At 40.3% G+C, this 22,372-nt stretch overlaps 2 protein-coding genes across 14 annotated transcripts in view; both read right to left on the bottom strand.

Moving 5' to 3' along the window:
- Window positions 1-10,221, bottom strand: part of igf2bp2a (insulin-like growth factor 2 mRNA binding protein 2a) — a 55,136-nt gene extending 44,915 nt beyond the window's left edge. Inside the window, exons 1-2 of one of the 5 annotated variants that reach the window (XM_031743293.2) lie at window positions 9,690-10,221; window positions 8,397-8,457 (exon numbers count right to left, since the gene is read on the bottom strand). In XM_031743293.2, coding sequence (XP_031599153.1) covers window positions 8,397-8,457; window positions 9,690-9,864 — 236 coding nt within the window. In that variant the 5' untranslated portion in view covers window positions 9,865-10,221. Of the gene's footprint in view, window positions 1-8,396; window positions 8,458-8,542; window positions 8,598-9,217; window positions 9,426-9,689 lie in introns of those variants that run through there. The other 4 variants (XM_031743292.2, XM_039600146.1, XM_039600145.1 and 1 more) reach the window with 4 other exon arrangements.
- Window positions 10,222-14,811: 4,590 nt separating this feature from the next.
- On the bottom strand, window positions 14,812-20,754 carry tra2b (transformer 2 beta homolog). 9 transcript variants are annotated; one of them, XM_039600293.1, is made up of 10 exons: window positions 20,589-20,704; window positions 19,281-19,395; window positions 18,610-18,817; window positions 18,109-18,254; window positions 16,471-16,630; window positions 16,171-16,359; window positions 15,965-16,080; window positions 15,171-15,293; window positions 14,970-15,040; window positions 14,812-14,879 (listed from the first exon to the last, which is right to left on the bottom strand). In XM_039600293.1, exons 3-10 carry the CDS (start codon window positions 18,637-18,639, stop codon window positions 14,869-14,871), a joined length of 846 nt encoding a protein of 281 aa, XP_039456227.1. In that variant the 5' UTR covers window positions 18,640-18,817; window positions 19,281-19,395; window positions 20,589-20,704; the 3' UTR covers window positions 14,812-14,868. The 9 variants fall into 9 exon arrangements, with proteins under 9 accessions (XP_039456227.1, XP_039456226.1, XP_039456225.1 ...); XM_039600292.1 differs by lacking the exon at window positions 19,281-19,395 and having other exon boundaries at window positions 20,589-20,712; XM_039600291.1 differs by having other exon boundaries at window positions 18,610-19,395.
- Between the last annotated feature and the right edge of the window lie 1,618 nt (window positions 20,755-22,372).

Below are 22,372 nucleotides of genomic sequence, written 5' to 3' on the forward strand. Positions count from 1 at the left end.
CTATCAGCAGTGCGCATTTCTCCCTATAAGTATGCATGTGGGACATGCTCATCTTTGACTCGGAAGTCCTCTCTGTGGCTTCCTCTTCCATCAGAAACAGTGCGAAACAGGGAAAGCACAATAGCCGGACTGTGCTCTAGGTTGTGTTGGAGGCTCAGCTGTGCGATGACCCTACTGTAGATGACTTGTTCTGATGGCGGTGGCAGTGGTAGTGATTCTGCTGCATACATATGGAAAAGGGTGGAAATGACGGCCGCGAGTGGGCTCATAAATAAGAAAGGTCACAAAAGGGCTGCGGCTGTGACATAGATGGACAGCCCATTCAGCAGTTTTCCCTGCTGCACTTGTGGAAAGAAAATGAGCACTTGAAGGTTTCAGTGAAGTGCCAGCTTTGCACAGGCATTTTTATTGAGGCACCTTACTCGGCTGTGAATTCACTGTCATATAAAATCAGCACTCTGACCACTGCGCCGCCCATATCCCAAGCCACGGACACACGCCTAGACTGCACTCTCCACTCTCCTGGGAATGGATGGAAATTACAGGATGCCCAAACTGACAGCAGTTTGTGACAAACAAAATCTGTAATCATACAATTTTGATATCAAGAGTTATTAAAGTGATCGGGTGTAGGGTGAATCTCAGGGGGTTCTATTAAAAAAATAAATAAATAAATAAAAAGCAGGAAACTTTTTGTTTTGCAGCTTGCGAGGTCCTTCTATTCACCGGAGCGCTTTGGGTCTAATTTCTGAAAGCCTTAATCGTTCGAGCTCTGCTTCTTTAACTAAAGCAAAACACTCAAAACTGGTTTCCGTGGCAACGCGGAACAGTTGGACCTGAATACAGCGCGACCTGTAAACACACATGGACACGCGCACGCATTCACAAGCACAATGACACAGTTTTGCTCCCACATCAAGATGCTGTAAATGTCAGAGGACTGTATCTTGTGGCATTTCTCTTCGCGGATAAATATCAAACGATGTTACTGCAGCTACATGGGGGGAAAAAAAAAAAAAAAAAAAAAAACCTGTCTGGAAATCTGGAAGTTCCTGGAAATGAAACTGGGTTTAGAAACTTTTGAGTGGGGCGACCAGCCTAAAGCGCACTTTGTGTTCAGACTCAAATGAGTTGGATTTCTGCAAGAAAAACTGCCTAATATTGGCAATAACATTGTTTTTCAGGGTAATAAATGCCTTCTGAATAAACACACATAGCTGCTATTTAGCTCCTAAAAGCAAGGCTTCAGGAGAAACTTCACTCTCATCACACCAAATGCCACCAAAGTCTCACAAATGGTAGCGCCACCACCAGATTTTGTTGCTATTGCATCTGTTTTGTGCTCTAACGTGAATAATAATGTGTATTGGCTCAGAAAAGTTTCAACTCCTTTCCAGTACTTTTAAGATCAAATAAGGGCAGCAGACAGCCGTTTACTGCAAAACTCCAAGCTCACGCAGGAAAACATACCAAATGGGCAAAACCTTTTCTTTCCTTTTTTTTTTAAAGCAACAGTTTTAATTTAAAGGTATTAAAATTCATCTTCACATGATACGATCAGGCAAGTTATGTTGTTTTGTTTGTTTTTATTCAGTTTTTTGGTCTTATTTGCCAGGCGACCCTGTTGGTAAATGCTTGTGAGAAGAGGCGCCGCTTTTCAAGGACTCCACGAATCCCTGCATAGCTTGTGTCACATGGTGCCATTGTGCAGTTTTATAGATTGTTTCGAACATTGCATTAACCATACTCGCACCACCACATTCTGCACAATTTACTCAATGCATCTCGTTATTGTACCTCGGCCAGAGAAATCCACATGTCTTTTAAGGTTCTCTTTCTATTTAAGCTGTCTTCCTTGCCTTCAGTGTCTCCACATTGTTTTGCGGCTTCAGAGCATTTATATTGGAACAACAGCATGTGCAATCTCTGGCCATGTTACCCAATGTTAACAGTAGCCTTACAAAACAAGCTGATAAAGAAATTTTCCCCATAGTTGCCTGCTAGGCTGTGGCTATGTCTTTAAATATAATTTCCATTCAACGTTCAACTATAATTGTGTATTTTTATTTTCCTAAACATATGTCTAGCCTGCATTAAAGAAAATGGAAAAAAAACAAAAACAAACACCTAATATAATGATCATAAAACATGACCAAACATTAACAGTCTGGAGCCCTGAATAACACAGGAGAAAAAGAGAAAAGAAACAAACCAACAGGTCACCCAGCATCTTGTTTTATGGATGTTTGTGGTTGTTTTTGTCCCTGCAATCAGTCAACATCTCCTTGTGGAAAATGTTCATGTTTTTGCCATCAATTCGAGTCTACCTGGTAATTTTTTGCCTGTCTGCTCTCTCTTCTTTCTTTTTTCTACCCATTTGGTTGTTTTTCCTCTCTTTGGAGCGTTCAACATTTTATTCATTTATTTTAAAATTTCTGTAAGTAATGTTAATTACAGGCATCCTGGTACCGGGGCTCTGGATTAAACCAGGTAGGTACAATAATCATCTCTGATACTAACAGGTCAACTACAGTCAACCAACGGACAATCATGTCTAAGAGAAATTAGTTCCACTGCTACATCTCTACTTTAAAACCAAGGTAAGAGAATGAGAAAAGGGTGAAAGCCAGACAGGGGTGAATCTTTAGGCAGACAGTATTCCCAGCTCACAGTTTTAAGCCAGTGACACAGTGCCTCCTCTGCATGTAAGCATTTTTGGCTCTGGGCTCGCTCCATGTCAGACTCTGATTGGCTCCTTGGAAGTTTTCACCTGTTCAAAACCCATCAGAGCTCTAAAGTAGTATCAGGGTAGCAGTTTTATATGGTGATGATATGGGACAAGGACGGGATCTGCCTGTGTGAGAAATGCCACCTGCTGTACGCCTCAGCTGCCCTCCCCTCCACAGACACCACGCCTTTGTGTGCTGGCACACTGAAGGGTAGAAACACTAAACTTTGCATCCGGCATGTTGCTTTTAGCCGGGATTCCCCACAGCTTCTCTGTCTCTCCTGTGTCATCCTGTGTCATGTTCAACCATTATATTCACATAGCGCACGCGCACGCGCACGTGCACACACACACACACACACACACACACACACACACACACACGAGGGAAACCAGCCTGAGCAACAGAGAGATGATGTAGAAAAGGAAAGAGAGACCTAGCAGCTGTTACAACTTTCAAATGACTTCCCTAAAAAAGAACTTGGGTACAAACTGTGGCACTCATAATCATGACTTATAAAGTCATTAAGCATTCATGTTCAGCACGTTTTAGATTCCAGTATTTCATCAAACCCTGTTTAGCATAACGGCGTCCCCAAACAACCGCTCCAAACAGCCTGACATGGCAGCGCTCACACTTTTCTCCAAGCAAGCGGTAAACTAGGCGACATATCTGGCATACCTGATAGACAGGTGTGCCACCGAGCACCTAGTTGATTAGAAATGCAACTTTTTAGTCTTGATAAGTTCAGAACTTCAACTTTTTCTATCATCTTCTACAGAAAGCCAATGACAGCATATCTTCAGGGACAAACTCACAGATTGAAATAAAATGTCCTCAGGTGTCTCAGTTCAAGGCAACTTTAAGCCTCTCGTCTTTAATCATTGAGGGTTTCATTTCCCTTTCACAGACTTCTTTTTCATTACACTTTTTATCCCATCGTGATAAAAATTGCAGCAGCAATGCACGACTGTGAGGTCACAAACAAAAACACAGAGCTGTCCCCTTCATCTCCCATTTGGATGATGCTTACATAGCACCTCTCTAGTTCTTTCTTCAGGTGAAACCATCTCCAAATAGTGAACAGTCCTGTTTTACTTCCCTTATTTCTTGCATATTTGGACGGCTTAGTCAGAGACTAAGTCATCAAGTCAGAGCAATCCTCCTCATTCCAGCCACGCCTTCCACACCTCCTCACTATGGCTCTGGAGAGTCATCTAGCCGATTATTTAAATCCTGGTTGTAATGGGTGTAATGCTACAGGAACTATTAGTCATGCAACAGGTTGCAGTGAAACGTGAGTGGCAGCTCATTGAGAAGTGAGTTTCTACAGACACTGCTGTGATACACATAAGCTTCTGTTATAATAAAAAAAATAAATACTTTTTTTTTTTTTAAAGGTGTTTCAAACTCTCAGGGAGCTTAAACAGCGATCCCACAGCTACAGCAGACACACAATGAACTCACAATTCTCTCACATCTAATCTCGCTGCTCCCTTAAGCTATGTACTCTGTTGCACTAGCAAGCCTGTTATCACTTCAGGAGAGAAAATATACTCTTCCACTTTCATGAAAAAAGTTAATAATTGCTATACAAATTTAGCAGAGTTGTAGAGGCGCTGAAATTTGAAATGCAGTAGCCTGAACATAGAAAAAATAAAAGCCCAAGGCTAATTTCTAAGAAGAAAATTGTCATTTTTTTTCTCCTGTAATTGCTAATGAAGAGCAATTTCATAAGCCATAACTTTTATAACACAAGATCTCAATAGGGGATACATTTGTATGGAAGATTAAACATGTGTGGGATCTCCTCCTAAATAAAACGGATCACTCTGAGGGATCACTCCTTATGGACAGGTGAGAGGCAACAGGAGGAGGAGGAGGGTGCAGCGGATGTGGCTTTAGAGGAGAGCAATACAGTACCTCCTGATATCACTCCAGACAAAACCAGAGCCTGAATTGGAGAGCTTCCCCTTCGCCCAGGATCAACTGGGGAGTATTAATGGATTCTGAGTGGATCAACTGATGGCTATCGTATTTCGGTGTTTTGACTCAGTGTGCACAGACAACCCAACACACACATCTGCACGGGCACCACTGTGGTGCAATGCAGATGTTTACACCACGTCGTAGTATCCCATTATTAAAAAAAAAGAATGCGCGTCTTGTAATCGGCCTGGCTTTATTAAACAACTGTTAGCTAGCTTAATACTTAGATGAAGAGCACAAAACAGCTCATTAGAAAGACAGTGGTGTGTAGCACAAGAGTTAGCACTCGGTCACAAATGTATCACATTTTCATTTAGGCATGTCAAAGGTGCCAGGAGATAATTGGAAGGAGGAAAAGTCTGTTTTTGTCACTGAACAAGCAAGTAAACAAGCCTGCATAATATTACAGGTTTGCAAGCACCACCTTCACATGCTTACTATCATTGACTGACTATTGATCAGGCTCACAGCAAGCGCTCACATTGGTCATTTTGCGTGCAACTCCAGCTCGAGTTTGATAGACAAGCAACACTGCATACGGTTTATGAAGCTCCAGTATCAATTAGCACCAAGTCCCACTCTCCTGCCTCGTGTGCAGCACGAGCAACGACTGCAAGAAACTTAATATGGAGGACAAACTTTTTTTTTTATGATTTCTTGTGTAAAAACAGGCCACCATTAAAAAACAAAACAAAACACATGAGCAAAAATGCAACAAAGATATTTTGCTTAATTATAATATCAAACTAATTTCCTTTGCAATTGCACTCTAATTAGGAACATATAAATTAAGCAACTATTATAAAAGAAATATGGCTAATAATAATTATTCTTAAGCATACTGAATTTCTGTTTCATGACTTCCACTGATTATTGCTGCAATAAACAATTATTTTTAAAACCTACAATTATATATCAAGCTCATGTCAAGGCAATTAAATACATATAAAACACAGAGATTATTTAAAGTAAGAGTCCATTAACATAAATATATAAATTTGGAGTAACAATTGTCTTAACACTGAAATCTATATTAAGTAATCCATATTTTTAAAACACTAATAAAGTGCTACAAACAAACAGTTTCAGCAGATACAAGCCCCATAATTGTAAAAACTCTCTTTAAAATATGGCTACAAATTTGTAACTAATTATTCAACATTTCCAAGACAAGAAGCTTCCAAACTTCCCCAAATAAAATCAAAAGCTACTTTTATTCTTATAAATTAGCTCACAGCTCCAAAGCTATTTGAAATGTGAACACATAAACTGCACAGAGGTGAAATAATATTTAAATGGCAAACAGGACATCAAACCCACATGAATTCACACCTTTGTTTTTTTTTTCAGGTGATTTAAAAACACGTTTAAAAAGGCCCAGTCTTTCACTCATTAGCAAACAAAAAGTTAAAAAGCCACCATAATCAATCAGAATTTTTACCCTTTAAAACTGGTACAATTTAACTGTGAATCCATATATGGCTGTCAGCACAGGGACCTTGTTACACAACAAAACATAACTAAAAATATATAAACAAGCAGCAGCTGAAACTACAGCAGCCTCACAAAACCCAAGAAGTGCCAGCAGGCCTGAAGATGAGACATAAAGCTCACACAGCTTCCTAAATAACAAGACAAAAACTGATGAGCCCTGTGTAACTATATGCATTCAGCTCAGCTGCAATTAAATCCACGAGAATTCCTGCAGTTGTTAACATAATTATTTAAATGCAAGATTTATAAAATACCACAAATAAAGCAAACAGCGTAGAATCGTCCTATATTATTACATCTAAATTGCATTTTCAATGATGTCTCGTAGAGCTTGAATACATTAAAAAAAAAAATTATACACGAAAAAGATGGCACATTTGCATTAACTGGAGGCCTGTAAATTATGATAATTAAATCTTATAGTGAACACAAAAAATACGCATTTTAATCTTTTTAAAATTTAAATCTGGGCGAACGTTTCTGTCGCTGAATCTCCAAACAAATCGTGGCGAACTTCTGCGGAGAGGGTTTTAAATTTAAATTCACTACTTTTTAAGACATTCTGTATTTAAACCAAGCGAACAACAACAACAGCAAACTATTAAGTTGCACCTCCACGTGTCACGTTGAGGCAGGCTCTGCGTTACAAAATGAACACCTATACGTATTCAAACAGCACTAGTATTGATCTCGCTGATATGGCGAGGATTCCGCTTTAAGGCCTTTTTCAGCACATTCAAGCACGTCCAGCAGCTGTACACACTGCCGATTGGACACATCGGGCACATGTATGGACATTTGCTCCATCTGATTCAGCCTATAGCCGTGCAGTGTGCAGGGCCATCATGGCAGCCATTATGAGGCTCTCCAACATTGCCATGGCCTACGTGCACATTAACTGTGGGGAGTGGCGCAGGCTTTTACACCATGTTGCGCCTTGCAGCTTACAAAACGTCTTTAGATCGAGCCTTAAAGCAAGGAAAACGACACAGCAGCTCGATCACTGTATATTTAAAGCATGCAGATTTTTCTCTACAGTGTTGTTAAGCAAAAAAAAGAAGGGAAAAAACACGAAGGGGCTGCTTAGGCAGGAAAGTAGAAAGCCTGCACTAGAGGGGGAGGACTATGCTGGAAGCACATAAAGTATGGGTCACGTGTTCCTCCACAAGGGGCTTGAATATTTACCTTTTTGTCACGCAATGTAGTTTTTCCCTATAGCCAATGGCATTGTTGTGAAAATGGGTGGATCTATAGGTGTCGAGGGAGTCTTTAGGCTGCGCAAACTGCCACATACGAGTGACTTTTTCAGGCATTACGCGTAGGGGTAAAAAAAATAGTTTCTTTCTTTAATATACCCAGGCATTAAAAAAATTAAAAAGCTCGTGGATTTCTTACGTTTGTGGGCAAGCTGACACAAACACAAGTACACAGCAGTGGTGTCGTGGTTGTGAAGCCGAGGGGCTGACCTATAGATTTACGCACTAAAACAGACAACCCTAGCTGCTGCTTCTTCTCTCTCTTACACACACAGCGTGACTCCCACATACATCCACACGCATGCATATAGGGGAGAAAGAGGCAGCTGATTGGTATGCATCACGTCGTGCATTGCAGTGCAAAAGTCAATAAAGAAACCCAACTTTTATCGCCTACATATATGGAAAAATAACCTTGCGGAGGAAGAGGAGGTTAATACATAAACACATTTGGACCACGTTAATTTCAGCCTAAACTTGGACCAAGTTTAATTTCAGCCTTTAGGTGAGATTTAATTAGGATATAATAATTATTACACGTCAAGCATGTGCGCGTGAGTCCATGTTTTACACTGGGATAGGCCTTGCTGCAAGATCACGCGATATGGCAGCAGCCACCGTGTGTTGTGCGGATGTTGGGACTAAACTGTTTCTTTATCGCCCTTTTCTCTTCCCCCAACACCCACCCACCCCTTCAACTCCCTTTGTCTAATCACCACACAATCGCAATTTAATCGCCAGGAAACAAAGCAGCAACAGCGTGGCAGAAATCACACACGGCAGCCGAGAAAAGAGGGAAAATCTGCTCGCTATATTTTACAGCGGAAGCCTACAGGTCACACAAGTCTGCCATGGGGCACAGTATAGGCGTATGATACAATGCGTGTGTGTTTGTGGAGAGCGTGTGTGTTACAGATTGTAGGCCTACCTTAGTTTTTTGGGAACAGAGTAGTCTACCTCTATCACCTTTCCGTGTAATTCAACTTTACCTGTAGGGACGAAAAACAATTGATAGTGTAGCGTTAGCTGTTGTGTTCATAAAAGTAACAATGCAAGCTGGGTAGGCCTACACACCAACACTTTGAATCACTTCACCAAGTAGGTGCGTCCCCATTCAAAATAGCCAACCCCTGAAAAAAGTAGTGTACACGGGCTCGTTGTGTGCGCGGCGGCGGACAAACTGTATACGTTTACATTAATCCCAACTCGGGGTGAGGTCCTGTGGGTGACAATTGGGGGGGTATCGGCGCCAAAATGAAGCATGATAAGCTTATATACTATGGGGAAAATGGGCAGCCATGCTTTCCACTCCCACAACCCTCACAGTGCAATGAGGGATATTTTTTTCAGCTCCCAGTAAAGAATGCAACATCAAAAGAGGAGATGGTTTGCAAAGGAGAATTGACTTGTACTCTTTCTATTCTAGGTAGGTGTTTTTCCTAATTCTCCGTGCTGACCCGGCTCGGAGGGTGAATTTGAAGCGCTCTTCGGCGAGGCTTTCAAACACGGCTTTTCGTTACTATTGAGTGGCCTGGCGCAGCACGGAATTAGCGTCTCACCTCGTCCCCCCTCAGCTACCTGTTTATTAGCTCTTTCCTCTGGACCCCCGTGACCCACCTCCAAGACACCTCGTAAAAACATAGCCAGACATCAGAGGAACACGAATCTGACAAGTTTTCCGCGCTCGCTTCGCCGTGCTCTCTTCAATAAAATCAAGATAAAAAATAAGTGAAAAATAATTATGCCTACCCGAACCATCAGACCATCCCATACATTCCAGTGGGTGATTGCAAAGTAGCGCCCCGCACTATCGGAATCCCCAAAATATAGGGTATTGTGCGCGTTAATTGCGTTACGACGACTCGTGCTTTCTTTAGGCAAATGGGCACTAAAGCCCCAAGTGTGTCCTGTGATCGATAATTTATCCAATTTTTGCTGGAGCGTGCATGACTGAGCGTTCATCTAAACTCTGATGGCACACACGGATGTGATCGCAAACACTGTCCCGAGCAACATACACAGACACACACACTCTCTCACACACACATATACATATAGATATAGATATATATGTAAAAGAAATAACACAAGAGCTGCTTAACAGCCTATTTCACATTTCGGACACTCTGACCTATTGTGCTTTTTAAACCTCGTCTTGCAGTTAAACTCGCTGTGAAATTTCCCTGTCACCAGCAGCATCACTTATCAAATCCACACTTACCAGAAAGAGTCTCTATAGCCTTTATGGCCGAGTTCTGATCGGGGAAGTCCACAAAAGCATAGCCGGATTTCAGTAGGACCTGGTCGGCCACTGGCAGCTTCCTCTCCCCAAAGAGCTGCTTCAAGTCCTCGACAGTGACCGAAGGACTTAAATTCCCAACATATAGTTTGTTCATGATCTGAAAGGAAAAATCTCGAAGGGGTATCAGATCTTAGAGTGAGAGAATGGCGATATTCAGAGAAGTAGAAAAAATTTTTAAAAATAAAATAAAATAGAAAATAGAAAAAAATCTGCTGGGATTAAAAAAAAAAAAAAAAGACGCAACAATCACCCCCCAGGATAGTACTAAGCTATAGGCGACCCCCCGGCACCAACTGGCCCTGGCCAAACTCTTTTAACAGGGACTGAGGGAAAAGTGTCGTCGCTACGACGCTACTCTGGAGCCAACAAGCACCGCCTCTAAATAAAATCTCCCTTAAAATCACAAGAAAAAAATTGTTTGGAGGTGCATGTGGGTTCACTGCTGCTCTCCAAGCACAGAAAGTGCAGTAGGGTATGAAAGTGGCATGATGAGCAGTGGGTACATTCAGCAAAGGGATGGGCTTAAAGGAGGCAGAGGGGTTATATTATCAAATCATAATAAGGGCCGTGCCACGGGTCCCTCCAGGCTGGGGGAGTGAAGAAAGGGAAAAAAAAGAGCTACTGTGTGGAAAATCAAGTCGTTGTCACTGCACTTGTCGACTCAAAGAGTGTCACTGATCCCCACAGTTTGCCTTTTATTTATTTATGAGCCACATAAAAATATGGATTTATGGCGGCGTGTAAGCTGTGGGCCCAATCCTCGCCCGTGAACACCTGTTATTACGCATATATTACACTCCAATAAGACCACTTCAGGTAATATTTGTGATTTTGTAAAATCTGACTATAATTATAAAGCTGTAACAAATCAAAAAACAAACACCAACAACAAAAAAGAGAGAATATGAACGCAACTGTCTTAAGTAATACAGAAAGTGAAAGCTTGGCTTGCCTGTACACGTTGTCCTTGCAGGAATAATAGTGAATTAGCTACTTATTACTACTTATATTCATGACTTATACAGCCTTACCAGAGGCCCCTGTTTTGGCACCAATATCTCTTATTGGCTTTTACACTTTTTAATTAAAGGTGGCGACAGTTTCAATTTTTAAGCCTTGAATAGTACCAACAGCACCCGTGCGCAAATTGTAAAAAAGGAGCAAATATTTATTTTAAGCTGCTGATAAGGAGTGAGGGGATCCCAGGCCTTGTGCTGCATGCGCCCTCCATGCGGTGCCACTCAGGCCACTCAGATACATATATATTACCCTACGCATGATGTAGCATCCCGTCTCTTTTGTGTGTGCGCACGAATGGGTGTGTTTGGGAGGGAAGCACGGCTAAGTATGTAAGGCGAATTTCAAACAAAGGCTGAAATGTCAGTGAAAGGTTGTGGCTGCAATGTTCGTGCATGGATGTGTAGTCTTCTACCTACACTACCGAAGAAGGGGGAGGAGCCTCGTGCTTACAGCAGCTGAGTGTTTCTACATGTGACTGGCCTGTGCCTTGGAACATTACTGCCACCCCACTGTAGTGGAGATAGTGCCAGCAGCAGCAGCAGCAGCAGCAGGATTGACCATCCCTGCCCTGTTTACGTCAGTATGCGAACAGAGGAATGTCCAAACTGTGGCCTATTTACAAAACAAGCTCTTTAGTTACTTTCCTAGGTGACCTGCTAACACAGTTGTCTTGGGTCTCTATGCTTAGAGATCAGAATCACCATTCAAACAAGTCATTAAGTCGCTTTAAACTCATTAATAGCTACTTTATTAATGTTACCACTCCCCATGATCAGTATAGAAGTCATAAAATCACATCCAAGCGCCGCATTTGCATTTCCCCGTGAAAAGCAGGGTTTGTTTACATGTGTTCTTTTTATGTGTTATGCCCAATTAGGTCAGTGTGCTGACAAATCACGCCAGCCACCCAAAAATTATTTCCACTCTGAGGGGAAAATTGAGCTGAGAGTGGAAGGGATGTGACATTTGGGGAACGTGCTGAGAACTGCTGAACAAAACTCACTACACACATACTGCACATGTAGACTTGTGGTAGAATATGGAAATAAATAGGCTTATGCACTTTCCAAGGTGTGGTCACTGGTTGCTGGTGTCTTTTTGCTGGTCTTCCCCTTTTTTTGGGAGTGAAAAAAAAAAAAATCTTTGTGAATTTTTCTTGCTTCTAACTTGCATTAATTTTTACAGCATCCTTGCCCAATACTGTTTTATTTATCGTTTCTAACATCTTTTACTTTAATTCAAGGTTTAAAGTACTAATTTATAAATTATGGAAGTTACAATGCTCCCTTGCAAAGTATTTAGTTTGATTAATTTCAGCACTACAGCCACAAAAATCCAGAAAATAAACTGTTGAATAGGGTTTGGGGTAAAATAACCATTCAAATCAGAGCTGAATTTAGTGATATTGATATATATATAGTGAATCTAGAGTATTGTTGTATCTTCTGTGTGTCTATTAAAGGGTCAATCTCTTGCTTTGTTGTGCAGTAAACCAAAGTGTAAAGCATCCATTTACTCTGTGAAACTCAAACAGCTGGAGGGCATCAAATACATCAGATACAGTTAATTTTAAGATTTTGAATTTTAAAAAATTGTCAATATCTCCACCGTGGGAATTTAATTCATTTTAACAGTTAATTACCTAAATTCTGGACAAAACCCAAAATAATTTGAGGTGCTTGTACGCGCCACAAATGAAGTCCTTTCACCTCAATGGTCTTGGCGTGAAGCGAGGAATCTCAGAACGGATATTGCAAAGCCTGGACAAATAAAACAAAAATTATCTGCATGGCTTGATCTCACTTGAGATAAGACGGCGAACGTGTTTTTCTAATAATTTGGGTGAACCGACCCTTTGAGTAAAGAAACTGCCTGTTTTTACAAGACATGAGCTCTGCCCCTCCGCCTCCTCCTCTCCTCCCTGGCAAAAAGGGAAAAACTACAATAAGCGAAGAATCCAACAAGTAATTTTTCCATGTAGTGTACTGTATGTCATGGATACAGATTTGGACCATTTGTGACCAGCAGGGGTAGATGTTGGACTTTGCTTTCCTGCAGCTAGGTGCTACTCCAAAGCTCTTGCTTCACCTTGTGGTGAAGGTTTAAACAGTGTGCTTGGTGTAACTGACTTGATTTCACAGCGGCTGTTTAGCTGCATTTAGTCACGGATCCGTTTTCCGTTAAAACCATGTTCAAAAAAATCATAAAGCAGTCCAACGACTCACCTTCTTCTGACATTAAATAAAGTTTTCTATAGCTATACAAGGCGAATCTATTGTGGACAAACCTGCTGTACTACAATTTAGTAACCTTTGACCCTCAACAAAGCAGGCTGGAAAATGATATTGGTATTCTAGTCTTACTGACAACCTGAAGCACTTTACGCTGCCCCCCACATTCATAGTTTTCAGGCTATTCATACAGCACTTTAATTCTGTATCTACAGCCAGTTTAGAAGCACCAATTAACCTGATAGTACTCCAGCTTTTTATGGCATTGGGAAACTGACGAAAAGTTCATGCCTCAAACTCCTATTTATTATCAATCATTAACAATAAAAAAAAGGATCCAAATGTAATTTAATGTTAATAAGGGTCAGTATGATAGCATCAGCGAACTCCTCTTTGTGTATTTTTCTCCTAAGAAGTCATATTCATTTCAAATCGTTCCCCTGGTTGACTTAAAACCTGCAGTTTGCATTGAAGAAGCGATTTATCTGCAAACATTCCCCACTTGCTGTCTAAGTTGTAGTGAAACTTGGAAATTGTGTAATGGAAACCAGAAACAGAGACTATTCACTTTCAGAGAGTAGAAGTTGTGCATTACTGCTGCAACCAACAGATGTCAAAAGGTCCAACTTTAGGCCATTACACGCCAAGCGTGTTGCAAAAAAGTGACACGAAATCACAGATTTTTCAGTTCTGAATTGGTCAATCCATCCTCTGCCATTTAAGTGGGTTCAGGTTGTGGGTGCAGCAGTCTGAGCAGAGAAACCCAGACTTCCCTCACCCCAGCCCATTGGGGGGGGGGGGCGGTCAGGGTGCATGCCTGGCTACTTGTGATTGCTGTGGTTATCTGTAGTTTGTATGGTAGAAGCTGAATTATCTGCAAACATTCACCATTTGTTGTCCATCCAGGAGGTATCCTAGTCAGATGCCTGAATCACTTTAACTGGCTCCTTTCAATGTGGAGGAGCAGCTACTATTCCGAGTCCATCCTGAATGACCGAGCCCCACCACTCTTCAAAGGAAACTATCTCTCCCACTTGTATCCGCGACTTCATTCCCAGAGCTTGTGACCATAGGTGAGGGTAGGTACGTAGGGGGACTGGTTAATCGATAGCTTAGCTTCTATACTCAGCTCTCTCTTCACCACAACTGATCTGTTCAGCATCTGCATCACTGTGGATCTCATCCCAATCCACCTGTCAATCTCATGTCCCACTCTTCGCTAAACATGGTCAGCATGAACAGCTGCAGTAAGGAAAGGACTAGGCCTGAGTGATTGAGCTTTTAACAGGAAGCCTAAAATATTTTTGTGTTTCACAATTTAATCAAAGCAGTTTTATTCCTGATGTTATCCTCACCCACTTGACACTATACGAAGCCCTCCAGAAAATTTAACAACTCAAATCAACAGAAACGCCTTGCACTAGATATTTTAAAATTCTGTAGAAAGAACCTGCATCAATATGATAAAGTCAAGGCTTTAATATATTCATGTCAGCATTACAATTGTCTTGCAAATGCAATGGTCTGTTGTAGAAGGCATAAAATGCTGTCAGGAAGGACACGAGTCAAGGTGGGAAAAACAGATCTGCCTTTTAATCTGCTCCACTATACAACAAAAATCTGACATAAGTATAACATTTACAACAGGCGTTCAAAACATGAAAGCACCGCTTCATAAATTATTTATTATACCTAATGTATTTTAAGCAAAAAGATGTTTGATGATTAGAGTAAGAAAGATGTACTCTGAAGTCAATCATATCTCTCTTTACAAAACATAACAAAACAAACCCCCCAAAAAAAAAAAAAATCTGCACATGTTTGGGAAGATAAGGGGACAGAAGCCTTCAATATCGACCTGTGAAACAAAACAGGGTAATTAAATGACACAATACAACATGCTGGATTCTTCAATAAAAACATCTGATACTTTATCGAAATGACTTACGGGGAGAATAAGACCGTGACCTCGATCGAGACCTGTAAGCGCCTCTGTAGTACGGTGAAGGAGATCGCCTTCTAGGAGGAACAAAGACCGTTTATCATTTTTGTCAGTGTCAGAGGGAGATAAAATAAAGAACAGCAAACCCAAATACGACACGATGAGAATAAATTAACCGCTGATATCCTTTAACAGACCGAGAGTCACCTGTATGATCTGTAGTAGTCCCTGTCATCATAGCGGTCGTATCCACCTCGGTCATATCCACGGTCGTAACCTCGGTCGTAGTCACGTGAATAGCGTCGGGGACCGCTTGGACCGCCTCCTCCGCTACACAAAAACAATAACATAAGATTTTTTTAGGCCACACAAAGCGTACATTTGCATTATTTTACTGTTACATTCTCACCTCCATTTAAAAAGATTTAGAAGAAGTTTTTTGGTGCAGAACTATATACCTCTTTTTCACAAAATTCACCTAGCAACTGCCAGAACCCACTTGCTTACACACTGTTCCCTAGTTACCTGTGGTTATCAGGGGGTCACTGACTAGACTCTAGGGCTGTGTGACCGAGACCTTAGCAACCACTCGCCAAGAGGTTGGAGAAATCATATTTTTCCAAGTGATCACTGATGGCCAGTCTCTAAGCCCGTGTGGCTCAGGTCTTTCAAGAGGTTATTTGTGTCATTTTTACCATTAAAATCTCTGTGTTTGTTTTAGATTCAACTGGATACAACTTATGATACAGGGACTAATTTTGTAAGAGCCTGTTTCTATTTTTTTTTTCCTTTACTGTTGACTGATTAAATGTTGAATAAAAACACTACTTTTCAGGTTTTGTAACACTAAGAATTTGATTTCAGACGCATTGATGTGTCCATAATTTAGAGCTGTCTTATATTACAAGCATTTTAACTGTGTCGTTGTTTAAAAACATACTTAATTATTATTATTAATTATTATTATTATTATTATTATTCCACACAAAGAGATTGCTTACTATGTGGGCCGGCCCATGTAAATTCCAGGTGTTGGGGTGTGAGGTCTTTTTGTGATGGAGAAGTCCACCCTGATTCTACGCCCGTCCAGCTCCATGCCATTGGCTCGCTCCTTCGCCTGGAAGCAAACATAAATTACACTTGCAGTCCTAGAGGATATTTTAAGTATAGGTGTGGCAGGCGGGTTTATTTATTATTGTTCTTGTACCTCTTTGGCATCATCTGTGTTCTCAAAATACACAAAAGCAAAGCCCCTGGAGCGCCTCGACTGCTGGTCATACACAATGCAGACATCCTCCAGGGGGCCGTATTTGGAGAAGACGTCCCTCAGATCCCTCTCTGTGGTGTACAAGCTCAGGCCAAAGACTCCCAGGCAGCAATTCGGATCTGGATTAGCCTGCAAATTTGAACATTTTCAAGGTTTGGATGTGATCATTTTCTCATAAAAATCATTCATTAAACCAATACATCCTCCGTTTTTAGATATCACACATTGCTAAGCACATACACGGTTGCCAATGTGCCTGCGACGATTGGACATGGGCGAACGGCTGTGGCTTCTGCGCCGACGCTCTCCGCTGTAGGACCTACTGTGAGATCGGTGATGATAGGACCGTGATCGGGAGCGGGATCGGCTGTAGTGTCTCCGTGAGCGGTGGGAATGTGACCTATAGAGAGCGAGAGAAACAAACAACCCATATTCATACGTTCTCTGGCAATTTTCATGTATTTCTACAAATGTACATTTGTCTTTATGGAAATTATAGCGTGGACCAAAGTAAGCATGAAATACTTAAAATAACTGCCAAAACTGTGACGTCAAATTTCTGACAAGGCTTTGTTCACACTGTCGCAGACTTTTGAAAACCGGCGATTTACTTTGGATTCCTGTGCAACTTAAAGTGTTTCTGTCAAAAATACACCTGGTGCTATTTTGCTGAATGACAGCGCTGCCCCTGCACCTTACAAACAGAGTAAAAAGTCTCTCTCCTGTGAATGGGGAAACAGAATGCACAAGTCAAATGTCTTATTGGAGGTACTTTAAGCTGCTCCCTTATTTCCCAAGGGGTTGCCACAGTGTGGATTGATCTGCATGTTTGATTTAACACAGCCCTCCTATTTATCCAGGCTTGGGACCACCAATAGGAGTAATAATATTAAATAGATGAACAGGTGCAATTTTTTGCATGCTTATCCAATAATTTGACACCATCCAGTAGGGATGTTCCTAGCAACTAATTTACTAGTCATTTAAAGGATAAAAATATTTTTTTAATAGCCTAAAAGTAATAAAACAGTCAGAAAACAGGTAGAAGTGCGCACAGTCTAATGGATGAAACACTGCACATACAAATACTGTGTGTGTGTATTTAAGAGCTGTTTGAAACCATTACTCACAGTCTTCTATAACCACATCATATTTAAATGTTGATGAAATGTGTGGCACTTTGCGTCATGTAAAACGCACAATGTCAGATTAATTTGCAGCGTGTGGCTAAACTTAGCGATGCTAGTTAAATGCCAGTTTCCTGTGACGTAGCCAACACACAAGCCTTCCGTTTTTTAAGATCAAAGTACTGCAAAACCCGCCGGCTCGTGCCTCTTTCGTTTGGTAACAACTTCCCGTCACAGAGATTGAGAGTGAGAGTGAGAGATAGAGACAGGCTCTCACCTGCCGGGGCTGCAGACAACTACGTAACATCTGAGACTGAACCGTTAGGTTGTGTTGTGCCTTAATGAAATATGAACATATAGTTTAACTGAATAGTGTTTGTGTTGTCAACCAGCAAGAGCTGCAACATTTAATTCCCCACTGAAAATTTGCACTGAAAGTGTAAATTTTACTTGCATGGTCCAATCTACAGACAATGCCACTGCGTTTGTAGCACAGTGACCAGGACACTCACTCACACATGAAGCAGACATTGGCAGGCAACTTGGAAGTGAAACTCTTGAACTTTTGCAAGATTTGTCAATGGCCAGAGAAACGGAAGAAGATGTCAGCTCCACAGAGAAGTCCCCTGTCTGGGTTTGAACCCAAGATTCTCTTGCTGTGAAGCCCTGAACGGGGTGGGTATAAGATGAAAGTGGCAATAATGAGTCTGTTTATTGATAGTAGAGAATTGTATGCCAGTGTATTACTTACCAAGATTTTGACCTTGACCGAGAGCGAGATTTGGAGCGGGAGCGGTGGGAGCCTCCTTTTGAGTGGGCAGGGGATCGAGCTGGGGACTGGCTCCCCGACTTCCCAGAGCCCCGTGGGCTCACGCTCCTGGATGCAGAGCGAGACTCCTGAATGAACCACACACATTTTTTATCAGCACCAATGAAGTGATCAACACATACATTTGCCAAAATATCACTGTGTATTTAAGAATTAAGACTATCCTGTGAGGAGTACAGGAAGGAAACTGAATTTAGGGTTGTGAAATAGGAGTGCTGTGTAGCCATGGATAATATGACATCAATATGTTTACATTAATAAGTTGTTAAATAGTGGGAAAAAAAAGAAAATTGTCAGTTGTGAGATAAAATTGCAATGAATTAAAATAATGTGTGTGTATTGAATAAGAAGAACATGCACGCATTTGACAAACAGACCAGAAATTTACTTAGCGCAGTGACCTTATCCAGATTACTTCCTTAACTTCATTTCTGTAACTTCATTACTTGACATTATTCTTCTTTCTTCAATTGTCTTACTTCTTCTTACTTCCCCATCTCTCACACACTGCCCATACTTCTTCCCTCCTCATGTTTTAGCATGCATTCAACAATTCAGCTTCACACATCTGAGCTTCATATTATTGAAAATAAAGTGGACTTCTTCCGTATTTTCTTCGTCCAACCTTAACCTTTATGAAAAAGAAAAGGATGAAGAATATATGACTGCAATTAAAACTGCACGGTAATTCAACTTTTAATGTGGTATTATTATTATTTTTATGAGCTAATGACATTAATGGGAATGTTAAAGACCACATTATACATACTGTCAGTGTTTTTATTAATATTCACGCTCAGTGGTTTTGCTTTCACTTTTGTGTTTTTCTGGCCACTTTTCCTAAGAACTTCCTCAAAAAATATTTGGAATAATTGAGAGGTAAAACCGGGTCTGATCATTTTTTTAAAATTGCAACTAAAACTGAAGGGTAAGGATGTGAAGGTAACTTCTTGTGATTCCCTTTGCCTTCCTTTAACAATATATTTTCCCAAATGAACCCTGCTTACATAATTTCTGACAAATGGCCTTTAAGTCACCATAGTGTTCATCAAACCACTGACTGTGAATATTTTATAATCAAAATTAAAACCTACCAACATTGTCTCCATTCTTTAAGTGGATAACTCAAAAATAAAGTCTAAAATTTGCTCCAACGACCTCAAGATGTAGCAGCCACTCATTTGTACTGAGCAGCACTTAAAACCTGTTCTGGAAATGCAAAGACAGAAAACTGTTGCTATCTGTTACTATTACATAATATATTGAAAACCTTAAAGATTAATTTTTTTTAAAAAAAGAAATCCAATAAGAGGCAAAAAACTTGTTAGTTAAGCAACAAGCACCTAGCACCTTGCAGGAACTAATACAAACCAGTTTGAAATATGGGTTTACATGCAGAAAATAAATCCGTCACTTCTTTTTTCTTAATCTGCCATTTGCCCTCCCACATATATTTAATAACATGGGAACACAGGGCATATCACACACCCATTAAACAGACAGAGGCATTCAGGAGCTGTGCAAGCTGAGGGGATATTAAACAGTTCACTACAGGAAGGATATTACTGCACACAGGTCAGTCAGCCCAGCAGGTATTAATCAAACTTATCCACAATGCTGGTGCTTGTGGCGTATCAGCTTTAACAATTTTAAGATGGTGTGGGAGGGCTGCATGAGTTAATAAAAATGAATTTTTAAAAAAGGTCAAATCTTGAGGTCGTTAGTTTTGTTTTAAATTGGTGTTGTGCCTAAGAACTAAAGAAACCCACAATGACATTCAAAGATTAATAACCAGCAGACGTAACATGATATAATTCAATCCGGGGAACAGGGGGGGGGAAACAAAACAACAACAAAAACAAACAAACGAAAAAACAACAACAACAAACAGCTAAAATATAACAAATTCGTTAGGCAAATGTCCTCCACTGAATCCACGTCGACATGAAATATTTCATTTTTTTCTACGCACAATAATCAGACGAATCAGACGAAGACGAAGAAGCTAAAATTCACATGAAAATTACTGAGTTTTAACAATTTAAAAACGTTATTAAAATGTTTGCCGACATTGCAGTGTTTTCTGTGCAAACCCCGGCTCGTAAACAAAAAAGCACCAGGCCTACCGTTCATCTATAAGCTAGCCTTAGCCAGCTAGCTAAAGATGAACTAAAAACTCGTACTTGCGCATAAAATCGCCTTTTATTGTTTAAATTTGTGCAATTTATTTTCTTTCTAAAACCCAGCTTTCGACCAAAGAGTTGTGCCAACAAGGTCAGCTGGGTAGTACTAGCCAACAAAATATGAATAAGGCTGTTACCGTTACAATTTCAGTTACCGTTGCAAACCCAATGATTTAAAATGTTTAATGCATTACAAACGGTAATAAAATTTATACGTACCCGGCCTTTGTCGTTATCGCTCATTTTTGAAATTTAATATATTGTTGACAGATACTCTACACTGGTGATAACCAACCAATCTACACTACACAGTTTCAGTGTGAGACTCTAGCTCCACCCCCAGGTCTGCATCTAGAAAGATCCAGCAGTCTCGGGGCTGGCTCTCGCGTTTTTACGTGCCCAACACGAGATTTGGTTACTTGTAGAATTTCCCCCAAGGGGCCACATGAGAAACTCGAAGTGTTGTGAAACAAGCTGAACTCAATTCTGCACGATGTTAATTTTGATCTCTTTTAAAACTGGTACTGGTAGGAGTAGATGTAATAGTTAGGCAATGAAAATGTGAAATAGGCACAGCAAATATGCCAACATTTTTATCACAATTTAATCCAAAAACAACAGTAAACTTTTAACTTTATACCAAGTCCTGTTGCTATTTTTCTTGTAGTTTAGTTTCTTCATCAGCACTTTTTCAGTTCTTTTATTTTCTTTCATTTCTTCTGTGAGAGACATATAGTCTGTTTTATACAATGCCAACAAATAGAAAAACTGTGTAACAGAAGTTGAATAAAAAAACAAAACAAACACACATACAACTGAAATAGAAAAATACAAATAAAACAAAAGCTCACAAAACACAATGGAAGTGATTGAGGGAGACAGTAATGTCACAAAACAACTGGGGAAGTGAAAGAAACCGAAACATGCAAACTCTTCACTAATCCTTATTAAGGAAATACAAGTATACACATTCCCCGGAAATTTATTCGATATACCTGGTCAACTGCTCTCTAATGGAAATATGTAATCGATAAGTGGCACAACAGCAACTCAAAACATGTAGGCAAGTAGACATGGCAAAGACAACTTTCTGAAATTCAAACTGAGCATCAGAATGGAGAAGATAAGATAATTTAAGTGACTTTGAATGCAATGTGGTTGTTGGTGCCAGATGAGCTGATTTTAGTATTTCAGAAACTACTAATTTACTGTGATTTTCGCACATAGCCATTTCTATGGTTTATAGAGAATTTAAAAAAAAGATCCAGTGAATGGCAGTTTTCTGGGTGAAAACACCTGGTTGATGGCAGAGGTCAGAGGAGAATTGACTGCTTCAAGCTAATGGGAAGGCAATAGTAACTCAAAAAACACTCATTACAACTAAAATGCAGGGGCTCACCAAAACAAGATCAGCTCTTTGTTCAGCGTATGGCATAAAAAAATTTTTATGCAGCTTTAAAGGGAAAAGAAGTTCAATCTTTTACTAGGAAGGTATAAATAATGAAGTGGCCAAGAAGTGTACATAAGTAAGTGTTAGCTTAACACTACAATAAGATAAGTGGTAAGTTTTGCTTAGTTTTACAGTGAGTGGTGCATAAACTATGTAGCCTGGCAGACTGCACAGTTTAATGCAGTGTAGTGTCGGCACCCTTAAAAGCTACAAAAAGAGAGTGACACGTGTCAGTTTTTGGGGGGGGGTGGTGGCACCATTGTTATTGTCAGTGTCAGACCTAGTAAGTAAGAAAGTACAAATGTTTGCCTCCAGGCTATGGCATAAGACCATAAAAACAAAGCCTGGTTTCCATTTATGCTAATTGCATTTATTTAGGGAGGAAGTTTAGACAGCTGCATTCAAATAAAAATGCACTCGATTTGTCCTTCACATGATCTGTTGGGATCAAATTCATATACTGTAAGCACATTTTAGATAGATAGATAGATAGATAGATAGATAGATAGATAGATAGATAGATAGATAGATAGATAGATAGATAGATAGATAG

Source organism: Oreochromis aureus, linkage group 16 (assembly GCF_013358895.1).
Source record: "Oreochromis aureus strain Israel breed Guangdong linkage group 16, ZZ_aureus, whole genome shotgun sequence".
Lineage (NCBI taxonomy): Eukaryota > Metazoa > Chordata > Actinopteri > Cichliformes > Cichlidae > Oreochromis > Oreochromis aureus.